Raw genomic sequence first — 12,707 nt, forward strand, 5'->3', positions numbered from 1 at the left:
AGAATTATAATGAATAGATTACCTGTTGTGTGCATGCGCTGCAGTCTAAAAAAAGATACACTTTTATCTTTGTAAAGATAAAAGCTTCCCAAAACAGTGGACCCATTTTTGGGTCGTGGACCCAGTTTCATGCATGGGTTGCGCGTAAACATCTTCTTTCCACCCCATTAAAAATATATATATTATTATTTCACTAGTTTCCACACATGTCACAAACATCTAAAATCATTTTCAAAAGTCAAAGCATTTCCATATACTGTACGTTCAAAAATGTAGATGGTCTATTTTCTCTATAGTTGGGGTCCCGGGGAGACGTCACATTTGGTGTCTCGAGCTAAAAAGTTTTTGAACCATTCTTCTAAAAAAAACATCCCTCTATAGTTCATATAATGTCTAATCCAAAGCATATAGTTTGACTTTCTTGACATTTTGGTTTTTAGTTTCTGGGGAACCAGACTACAACCATATGGCAATCACTGCACTTTACTTGGCAATGTGGACTATATATTTTATTTTTCTTTTCTTTTCTTTAAAAAAAATAATATAATAAATAAATAAATATTTACCACGATATCACTGCACCACACAACAGTTGTGCTTATTTGCATTAGGTTTACCTGCCCCCGGTGCTATTCGGAAGGACAGGAAGACAGGCTGGCAGGGGGGGGGGGGGGGGGGGGGGGGGGAGGGGGAGAGAGAGAGAGACAAATGAGAGTTAGCAACAAGCTAACTGGGTCTCACATACACACACAACAAGCTGGGGCAATAATGGCTCAGTGAGAACATACAAGTTGAAGGCCTTATTAATTAATGCGCTTTTGGCAAGTGCATGCAAGCTGATATACTCAGCGGTGGAAAAAGCTACCATATTGTGCCGAATATGAGACGACTCTGATTATAAGACGACCCCCATTTTTCAAGACTCATTTGTGGAAAAAGAACATTGAATGTCAAATAGTCTAGTCCCCGATTATAATACGACCCCATGTTTTTAGGATATTTCCATTGGGAAAAAAAGCGTAGTCTTATAAATATTCAGGCCAATATAGACTCACATGTTTTACTTAAGTGAAAGTAACAATACTGCAATGTAGAACTACTCCGTTACGAGTAAAAGTCTTGATTTCAAAATGCACTTGAGTAAAAGTACAAAAGAATTTGGCACCAAAAATGTATTTAAGTACCAAAAGTACTCACTATGCAGAATGTCCCATTTCAAGTATTCAAATGTAGTGTATAATCTTTTTTTGAAAATAGCAAGGTCTGAAGTGGTTAATGTATGTTTTGAAATGTTAATCAAAATCTACAAAGTAACTAATTACTAAAGTTTTCAAATAAATGTAGTGGAGTAAAAGTATACCATTTGGATCCGAGATGTAGTGGAGTAGAAGTAAAAGTATTGGAATACTCAAGTAAAGTACAAGTATCTCAACATTGTACTTAAGTACAGCACTTAAGTAAATTATGTACTTAGTTACTTTCAACCACTGCTTATAATATAGATGTGCGAGAGTAATGTCAAGTGCACATGCACACTATTTGGGAGTGAGAATATATTGCACACACACGCATGCGATTGAATGCACACTTTGTGCAACACACAGTAAAATGCTGTTATTTATTTGCAACTCGGAGTGTAAAATCTAACCAAATGTACCCATATATAGTATAGGCCAGGGGACCCGGAAGGGTCCATTTGGTTACATTTGTATACGTTCCGTGTTCAATAATGCACACTCAGGATCATACCGTGTATATATACTCACAGACAGGTTAAACTCACATACCGGCGGAATAGGAGTGTGGGTTTTCTTTTCCTCCCACATGCTAACAACATTGGACTTATTTTTTCTTCTTTTTAAACATTTTAAACATGCCAACTGTGATTTTAGCAGCAATGTGTGGGGCGGGGATGGCATGGTGGAGCTGCCTGCAGTGTCTTAGTGATGCCCCGGGGTCACCTCACAGACACACACTACCATCCACTGCACACTAGGTAATGATGAAAGACCTGCAGGGCCTTTGGCCTCCGGCGCGGCCTTAAGGCGCCTCTCTTTCAGCCAACCGGGGCGGGGACACCCTCGCGTCTGACACCGTCGACTGGAGCGACTGTGTTAAACACTCTCAATACAGTCAGTCAGCATGACAGAACCCCCCCTCCCCCACCTCCCTCCAACTCTGCAGGGCTCCTCAGCCCCCGGACGTTTAGGTCAGTGCTTCCCAAAGTGGGGTCCCTATAGGGTCCTTGAGAGAGAGTTCCAGGGGTTCCCCAAGCTAAATGATAATTAGGAACCAAATGGCCTCTTATGGGTCTGTAACTCAGAGAGTCTGTACCTCAGAGAGTTACAGACTCTAACGGGTCCATTTTGTAGTTAAATTAACTTTGATTGTACAATATACATTGGGGTCCCAGAGATAGAAATGCCATTAAATGAGGGACCGTAGCCTAATTCAGGTCAAACCGGGGGCCCTTGAAATGAAAATCACTGCTAGAGTCGTCAAAATGGCATATACTTTCAAATGGGGATACGCAGTATCATTTTGGGGGTCCTTGACATGAAAAAGTTTGGGAACCCCTGGTTTAGGTCACATATGTGACACATTCACACTGCAAAGTGTTAAACTTAATAAATGCAACCAAGGTCCATTATTAGTTATAGATAGCACCCTCTGAGTTATACAAATGGGTAGATTAACACTGATAATTTTATTGTGTAGTTAAAACTTTACTCAATCGTCATCAAAACCTTTTGTTATAACAGTCAAGATAATCATTTTTTGCATATTTTTAGGGAGTGTTTCACTTAATAAAGGGAAGTTTAGCTAATATTCACTTAAATCCCATATGGCACAGCCATCATTACGTGGGCACCACACCTAAACATCAACTACGTGAATAAAGAAACACACACACACACACACACACACACATACAGACAACGGACATCCAACGAAGCACGTGCACAGGGAAACACACAGACACGTGCACAGGGAAACACACAGACACGTGCACAGGGAAACACACAGACACGTGCACAGGGAAACACACAGACACGTGCACAGGGAAACATGCACAGACGCGTGCACGGGGAAACAGACAGAGATACAGTGAAGTGGGCCTCGGCCGTTACCTTGTGGTCGCCCATGCAGACGTTGGGCCCTATGTTATCATAGACTATAGACTTCTCCTCATTGTCAGGCTGTGGAAAGACAATCACAATGTCAGTACCGTTCTGAGATGCACATGTATCCCCAGTGCAAGTGATATACTTTTGTTAAAACAGTGTAACTCTATGAATGGTAAATGGTGCATTTATATAGCGCCTTTTATCCAAGGCGCTTTACATAGATTGTGCATTACATTCACACACCGATGGTGGAGGAAACCATGCAAGGCACCAACCAGCACATCGGGAGCAATTAGGGGTTCAGCGTCTTGCTCAAGGACACTTCCTCTGGGGGAGCCCACAGGGATCGAACAGGGAACCTTGCGGTTCTCATCAGGCTTCTCTAGCGGCCACTCTACCCCTGAGCCACTGCTGCCCTCTATATTCTGATATAGACAGTTTGTAAAGTAACAGGGATTTTCCCAGTCTCTCCAGTTATTTCAGTACTCAGAAAATACATATTCAGGTCGAGATAACAATTTAATCCAATCAGGAGAGTGAACTCATACAGTAAGTGATGACACAAACAAATGCGCAAACAAAAGTTAGATTGGAACACGAGCTGATACATTATCTTTGTGCGGTTCTCGTTCCTGATTTGATGACATTTGTGAGCCATCTGAAAACGTGTTCTCCGTTTAATAAACAGCTGGATAGACGGGGAGAACAAACACTGAACTGTAGCAAAGCACTATATCAAAAGTTAGACCTTTCACTTTTTAGCAAAAAACCTTATGGTTTGGCCAAACAATTTCACTTGCAGCACCTTTAAAAAGATGTAGATGCATTTTTTCCACATTTAGCTCAAATCCCATTGTTGTCAAAAGCCATGGACAAAAATAGGACACTACATTTTGTAACTGCTAAAGACAAATATGGCTCTGTGCAAGCAGTCACACTACAGCGTTGCCAGAGCATCACTCAGTGTATTCGTCTTAGCAATCGTAATGTGCTCTCAAGGATATACCACCGGAGGAGCTTTACAACCACAGCACATAATGTTCATATAACTTCATGTATTGCTTGTCAGTAGCTACAGTTCTATGTCTCTATGCGCACCAACAACAGCAGATCTACAAGCTCACACGTCACAACGCGACACGTTGTGAGCCTGTAGATTGGCTATTTTCGGCACATGACAATGTGAAATGAAGTATAAATAATGCATGAGGTTGAGCGATGACATCGGGGTAGTTATACACATGCAGGCTGTTTTCATCCATTCAAGTTATCGTTTCCAAAAAGTTCCTATTTGTGCGAAAACTATAGCATTCGCCCTCTGTTGACATCGCCAAACAATTCCCACAGCTACACCACCAGTTCCCATCTGTCCAATCCACTGCTCCTAAAGTCTCTGCACCTCAGAATGTGTAAGAAGTGTATTGAGAGGATGGCCGCTTGATGCAGCATCTCATTTTAGAGGGGGTCCTATATATACACACACATCAGTAAAACATGATTGCGTACAATACAGATACACAATTTGTATACAAATACACATATGTTGTGTATGTTTAAGTGGATATGGAGATAGTCCCCGCAGTGACAGCAAGATTAATCTCTATGCTCACCCTCAGAGTGTCCCTCTGTCTCTGTCCTCACCCTCAGAGAGTGTCCCTCTGTCTCTGTCCGATTTCCTTCTCCGTATACTCAGGTTCAAACTGATACGGAGCAACAGTGCCACCATTGTAAGCCATTCATTGTCCCATTGTTGTTCCTCAAAATAATCATACTGACATTGCTCAGAATAGTATAGCTGATTTGCAATTAGCCAAAAGGAAAAGTGTAATGTACTATGTTTATATTCAGTACCCCCACCTCCTATATGCTATGGCAAGTTACCCAATAGCGAAGACACAGAGTGAGTTTTAATATTGGTCATTTGTCATATAGAATTGTTTTTCTTTGTGTGGACAAACACGACTTTTACACTGTAACATTTCAGTGCTCAGTTAACCAACCACCTTTTGCACACAAGTTACAAATGGATGGATTGAAACGGATGATTCTACTGTGTATCCTATAAGGGGTTACAATATGTTGTAATAAAGTGGTTCCAGGTGGTAACCAAATGGACCCTTATAAATTATTAAATTATTGTTAAACAACTGGATTACTTAAATTAATTTTCAAGACTCCTACGGAATTAGAGACTGTAGAAGAATTATTATTTTGATCAAAGTTTGCCCGTTATCTCTCATATGGTACCAACAGCAATACAGCATGGGATTGTGGACATATTCTTTAGTTTTGGGTCTGAGAGGCCAAATGTCATATTATGGTGGTTCCGTGGCTCAAACGCAGAATAAATAATGGGCCTAGACATGAAAAGGTTTGAAAACCACTGCTGTAAGTGGTTGAACACAATGACACCGGGTAGATCGGCAGTGGGGACAGCCACTGGTTAAAAACCACTGGAGTCAACCTGCAGCATGCAGCCACATTAAAATTGAAGATGTAATTTGTCTGGGGGACAATTTATTCATAAATCTGCCTGTTGTAATCATGTTGCATAAATATATAATGACGCCGTTTTGAATAAGGGCATTGTCATGTGGCAACGCGCCGCAAAGCGGGCCAGGCCTTTATGAAGGCGCTATAACGCTAAATCTCCATACAATGAAAGTGTTATCACGATGTCATGAAAAGATGTGCCGGCGTTGCATGTGATTTATTTATGCACAACAGAAGCATCCGATGGATTAAATCAGCTCTCAAGCTTGATTTATACTTGGTTGCGCGTGCGTCAGTGTCGTTAATACTGAAAATAGCCAATATGCAAGATCGCAATATTATATAATACGCATAACAGATATTTCCGCACACCTGATTCCTACTAGGAAGACAGGATTGTGTGTTTTGCTTTGAATATTTTGAGCAATGCAGTCAACAGTAATGAAGTGAGGTTGGTGGCAGGGGCAATGTCAAGCCAAAACCTTGTATCTCCAGATTTAAAATGTGTTTTCTTTTCATAAATGAACTAGAGTAGGAATTGGCCTACGTGGAACAATGCACGTTAGAAATGCATGCCCCACCTAGTTATTATGTCTGTGTCCCTTTTATGCCCATGTATGTCTATGCCGATGGCAGAACAGGCCAGCTCCATATATGGAGATCTAGGGGTGATCAATTGGCTAATTTGGGCCCTGTCCAGAGCCTCTAGAGCCGTGCCCGTTGGCCACTGGCCTTTTATGCCCATATGGAGTTCTTTGTCAGGCATACCCACATATGGAGTCTATGCAAGATGTTAGAATGATGTCAGAACAGGCCAGCTTCATATATGGAGATATAGGGGTGATCAGTCGGTCTGACCGTCTATCAGACCGACTCGACACCAGGCACTGCATTCCCTGTGGGGGTGTGGAACGCGTGTGTTATATAAACTATAGTGGAAATCCACTGGTTATTCTTCCCATTTCCTGGACAGAAACCTTTTTGTGGATAGGAGGTTTCCACCTGACACCGCCAGTATTCTCCAGGTGTTCAGAATACACTCCACAATGTAATCCAAAGTGCCTATTCGGAGAACATTATGTTTCAATATCACTTTCAGCAAACAAAGGAAGTGTTACCGACTGAGACATGGATCTGGAGAGAAGAGTATAAATCATACCAACTCTGGTTGAACTAAAGACTTTTTAAACAGCCAGGCCCCGCTCAACCTATACACACACACACACCTATATGTACACACATACTGTCACAGATACACACACACCGACACCACACATTCACCATTCACTCGCGCACGCACGCATGCATAGAGAGACACGCACACGCTTTCGTGCAAGAGTCTCCCCGCGGGGTGGAGCGCTGTCAGCTGTGACTAGGTGAGACGTGGCTGTCGCCGCTTCAGAAGGGAAGAGATAGAGCGCCTGAGAATGAACCAGAAAGTGAAATCCAAATTAACTTCAAACCAATCCGCCAGTCGAAGAGGGTCAACACCGCGCTGGCATGCTTTCGCTAGCGGGACCCCCCCCCCCCCCACACACACACACACACACGTCACGTTACCTTTTACTAGCGAGCCACGCACCGGCAGACCCCGCTATTTGTCTGGCGAGATACACACGCCTCCCCCAACACACACACACGAGCCGCTGCCTCCCAAAGCCCGGGGATACATTCATCAAACACACACTGGATAATTTACAAAGGCAGCATAAAATTGTGGATTTTCGGCCTGCATAATCTTTAGACAGATAAACAAATTACCCGGGGCCCCTCCGGCAGAGACGGAGCGCTCGCTCGGCTAAACATTCATTACCGACGCTCCCGGGGCCGGCGCCGCGCGCCACAGCCAACGGGCAACCTTTGCCGTGTTAGGGCTCGGCAAGCAGAAAATAACATGATGGCGAGTTAACCGACCGTGCCATGATAGATGATGCCACACGCTGGGGCTGTTTACAGGCCCATGTCCCAGCAATCTGGAATACTGAGAGCTGCTGAGTGAGTGCGCGCGCACGCTCACATGCGCATGTGTGTGTGCGCGCGTGTGTGTGCGTGTGCGTGGCCAGTGAATCATCAGCCAATCTGTGATAACACTAACTGTTAGGAGACTGCTCAGTTCCCGTATATTACAAGCAATTAGCTGGTAATTGAGAAAAGCTGCAAACAGTGCCCCCCCCCCCCCCCCCCGCTAAAGTGGATGTGTGTGCATGTGTGCATTTTGGCGGTAACGTTTGCGATGCACTGACTGTCACACGGAAATGTGTGACTCTGTACAGCCAGTTGCTACCAAAGTTGGCAATGTGACAAACTGAAGGTCACTTGCCCTGCCAGTTCAGCGCAAAGAAGAGCATCACCCTGAAAATATCGATGTAATTAAATATTATGGATGGATTCTCAAATACCCTCACACCGCCAACGTGATGGCTTGTATTGGCAGCGCTTGCCTTCTGACTGACTTTTAAATTCAGAGTGTGGAGAAGGAAGGAACATCCGCACACTTGTTTTTAGAGCCCCATAGACTTAAGCCGCAACCTTTTGACCACTAGGCAAAAATATTGTGTGACCATTATAGCAGTGGTTTTCAACCTTTTTGTGGCCACAGTGCCACACTATTGTGCAAGTCAAAATCACAAAGTACACCTGATTGCATAGTGGCGAAAGTAGCCAATTTACAAATTCACAATGTGCCGCGAGTTGAGACACATTGTAGATCTGCTGTTAAAATTGATTAACGTTACAACGCAGTAATTCTTCGGCTATAATGACATGCCAAAAATAGTGGCACAAGGTTCAGATCAAGAGCCCTATTTTCGCCAGTGCTATAGCCCTTATCCCTAAACTTCGTTGCCTTTTTTACTGCTTTAAATAAACAGTTTTGAATAGTTCAAATAGCCAAGCTCACAACGTGTCGATGTAGATTGGCTAGTTGAATGTTTTCAAAAAAGTAAAAGAAAATGGGATAAGGTGTATAGCATGGCGAAAATCGGGCCCCAAATCTCTGTATTGGGAAAAGTTCTGAGTTTTTTGTTGCAGACAGCAATAATGTTTGCCACAAAATCCAGAGGCACATCATGCACTACAGTCTGACGGCCCAGCGTTGAGGGAACCAACCACTGCACCGTGGTATATATATGAGCTGCTGCAAAGTTTAAAACCCGCTTGTGATGCGTCAGTCGCCGAGAAGAAAGAGCAGGAAGGAATTTCTCATTGGCGGCGAGACAAAAGAAAGACAAACTTCCTGTGCAGCCACCCCACTGTGACTGTGTACTGACTGTTGTGCTGTACAATACAGTACGCCCCCCCCCCCCCCCCCACCACCACCACCACCAACCTCCCACTTGAAAGCTGCTGTTGTCCAATGCACGTAGAAGCCACAGTCTCCATAACAACTTAACAAGCCCTATATCATTTGCTGAACGATAAATAGCTACAACAAGCTCACTGTGACGCTTGCAGTGATGCTACTTTTTGCTATTTTTGGCGACAATTTGACGACACGCCCCAAATATTGACCACAGGTTGAAAGTGTTTGATGATGTAACTAAAGTAACTATAGTGCAACTTATTCCACTGCAGCGAGATGCTCTGGATGACAGCTTCCTTCAAATGGGTGGTTCTCAAACGTTAACACATTGGATGCTAAAGACGAGCATACTCGTCCAATCCAATAAAAGGGTGCCTTACTAAAGGAGTTTTATATGGATTCAGAATGGTCTCACTACTATCCAATTTTAACACCGTCCCCGTTGCTAGGCAACGCTTGCTTCGGCTTTGATCGGCCTTTTCCGGATTTCCCCCGCCGTTCAATTCCTGTCGTTACGTGATTTTAAAACCCATTTTTCTCGGAATCTAGGCTGAGCTTGCTGCTGAGCTGAGCTCATTTCTGACTTTTCTGCTGCCTCGCGGTTACAATATTAACGCTTCTGAAGAGAAATAAAGTTTGTTAGACGGATTTAGTCATTCCTGATCCTTTTTGGGGGAAAGGAAAGTGAACGTTTTTCAAAATAAAAACTGTGCATCCGGCCAGCAGTACGAGAGTAGTGCTGGAGTCTTTGGTGGCAAAACATTTGTTAATTTCAAAGATAATAAACGAGAGTGTACGCCTGTGCGGTTCCATTTGTACACTCTCAGAGTTGGAGACCCGTAAAGGTCCATTTGGAAAACCCTCAAGGAACACAGAGGGTCCCTGGACCGCACTTTGAGAACCACTGCTCTAAATGTGCTAGGAATTGGTGTGTGAAATGTCCCTCTTGGAGTGTGTGTGCGTGTGTGTTCGACATGGCTGCATAGCTCCAATAAGGGCTGAGAAAACGTTTGCAGGGCTGTACAGCAGATCTTCACATAATCCAGCAAACAAAGTAGGGGTATTAAGAATGAACAGACTGCAGCACAGACTGTAGGAGGAGGATGGGAAAGAAGAGAGAGAGAGAGAGAGAGAGAGAGAGAGAGAGACAGACAGAGAGAGAGAGAGAGAGGGCGAGTAAGCGGTAGATGGCAGATTGGTAGGGGGGTTTAGAATGGTACAATGGGTTTTGGATTTGACTCTGGGCCTAGCTCTGAGCCCGCCTGCAGCAATGGGACCAGAGAGAGAGAGAGAAAGAGATGGAGGCGGGTGGGTGGGGGGGGGGGCAGTAGAGGAGAGGAGAATAGAAGAGTTGACAGAGAGAGAGATCCATGGCTTTATGAAGATGACAGGGTCCAGTGGAAGTGCTGGGATAGATATACTGTCTTTGTGGACCGTGGCTTAGAAAACGAGTGAATATTCACAGCCACCCAGCCACTCATCCCACCATCTGCGAGCTGACAGAGGGCTGGAATATGACACATGCATCTGTAGGAGAATGCATTGGTTCAATGAGGGGGAAAAAAAGGATTCTTGTTTCGGTCGCAAACCTCTTCATTTATCGGAGGGGAAGGTTTCGCAGAGCGTTGCGCGCTCTTATGTTATAGCGACGCACAATCACAACCTTGAGTGAGCTTCCCAGTACGAACACAGCCTTATGCTCACTGCTCAGTCTCCCCCGGGGAGGGCAGACGTTGGGATTGTATGGTATTGTACTGAATGCCTTGCTCATATGCCTGTGCATGAGTGTTGGGAGCGCGTCATCACTCACTCACTCCCAATCTTCCACCGTAGTCTGAAAACCCATCTCTTAGTTCAGACTCCATCTTGGCCCGTAGGACTTGCAGTAGCACTTGCCCTATAGCCTCGACGACCTACAGGTGTAAGCATAGGCTCAATTTATGTAATTTACATAGGACTCTATAGTGTATATGCATAGTTTCATTATATAGATATTCCACTGTTAGGTTCTTAGCTTACGTATGATTCATGATGACTATTTGATGTATTTGATGTATTACCATCGTTTTTGTTCTTGCTAACTGTAAATGGCTCTGGATTAAGAGCGTCTACTGAATTCCTGAATTGAAAATTGTAAATTGTCATCACAGTCCCATCCCATCGCAGGACCGCTGTTGTGAACGAAAGCTCCCACTTGTGAAGACTGCAGTGCCAAAAAGGAGATAGGAGAACCTCACTCAGTTATTCTGATTATGATTTTTTTATTGTGTTGTTGAAAATAGCCAAACTAGCAGATCTACACGCTCACAAGAATTGCAGTGCACTGCAGTGTGGCGGCCTGTGAGTTTGTAGATCAGCTATTTCTTTGGCCCATGAAGCTGGTGTGTGTGTGTGTGTGTGTGTGTAAACCATGGATTAAAGCAAAAGTAAATTCTCACGACTGAAAAATGTTGCTAGGCCAAGTCCACTCCTAATACCGCTTCTGACCGAGGCGAAGTCATTCAATTTATTTTTTAATTCGTTATTTTCATGTCACGTGAAAGCAGGAATCATAGCTTCAAATTGACATTGGTTGTTCAGTTTGACCCACCAGTTTTGGAGATATAAGACATTTATTTCAGACATGCTCTAGTATGTGAAGAGTCTGCCTGTGCTATTAACTAATTCTGGATAAAAACAGTTTTTCTCCTCTCCTGAACAGTTAGTCTGTCTCTGTAGCGTGATGGAGCCACCATGCACACACTAGTGTCCTAGACACTTAACTTTTTCTCTGCTATCTACGATTATAATCGTAGCCCTAGGCTACATACATGTTCATAGACAACTGTATACTCCATATGAAGTGGAAACCGTCAATTTACCTTTTAGCATTGCTCGGGTAGCTATGGAGAGCCTCCATCCTCACCAGCTATGGGATTTTCAAAGCCTTGCATCTCTAAAGCTTCGAGCGCTGTCCACATGGCGAGCCGCTGCGCATCCCGACGATCATAAATAATTTGTCCGATTTGTGAACATTACATCACTGCGCACATGTAACTGCTTCCAACGAGAGCTAAGCGGTATGAGCTTATATGGCTAACGGATCAATGTCCTCACAACAACAGCCCCCCACCTCACTGAATAACCCGGGAAATTAAGCAAGGATCGTAGAGTGAGAGCGGACGGGTGGCACGCACAGGGCAATAATGGAGTTAACACAATACTGTATGTAAAATTGTGATGTTTTGGTAGCCATACAGTTTACCAGTTGAAGAGATTGCAGATTGAGATGTTAACGACTGTAGTTATGAACTATATGAGATCAATCATTAGGGTTTTTCTGGAAGAGTGAAATAACAATTAACCAAAAATTACAAGCTTTTCGGCGCAGGACACCCTTCCCATAGAAGGCGTGCTGACTTCTATGGAATCCAAAATGACTGAAATCGGTCGTGGCGACTGAGAATCAAATGAATCCATGTGGTGTGTAAAGTCACCTTTAAAACCAGGTCTCTAGCGGAGGCGGACATCAGGATGCGGTCGCACCAGGCGGGACACCGGGTGTTCATGTACTCCTTGCCCTGATTGCTGTCCTCGCTGTAGGGATAACTGGAAGGACACAAGACAACAACAAGGCTCATTAATCAGCTGAAGAAATTAATACAAAAAATTAAAACATGTGTGTGTGTGTGTGTGTGTGTGTGTGTGTGTGTGCGCGCGCGTACATAGGGACATACATAGAGACGCGCATGGCCACGCTGCTCAACAGTGCCACTTTAGGTCACCCAGCGGTATTGCAGCTGTCC

At 43.9% G+C, this 12,707-nt stretch overlaps 1 protein-coding gene across 3 annotated transcripts in view; it reads right to left on the bottom strand.

Moving 5' to 3' along the window:
* inpp5a (inositol polyphosphate-5-phosphatase A) overlaps positions 1 to 12,707 on the bottom strand; it is a 206,406-nt gene that overhangs the window by 255 nt on the left and 193,444 nt on the right. For 2 of the 3 annotated variants that reach the window (XM_080782480.1, XM_080782479.1), the window contains 3 exons: positions 12,399 to 12,510; positions 3,132 to 3,200; positions 618 to 654 (listed from right to left, as the gene is read on the bottom strand). In XM_080782480.1, coding sequence (XP_080638606.1) covers positions 618 to 654; positions 3,132 to 3,200; positions 12,399 to 12,510 — 218 coding nt within the window. Of the gene's footprint in view, positions 1 to 566; positions 655 to 3,131; positions 3,201 to 12,398; positions 12,511 to 12,707 lie in introns of all 3 variants that reach the window. The other variant, XM_080782481.1, reaches the window with a different exon arrangement.

The sequence above is a fragment of the Protomyctophum bolini genome (genome assembly GCF_963924005.1).
Source record: "Protomyctophum bolini genome assembly, chromosome: 14".
Classification (NCBI taxonomy): domain Eukaryota; kingdom Metazoa; phylum Chordata; class Actinopteri; order Myctophiformes; family Myctophidae; genus Protomyctophum; species Protomyctophum bolini.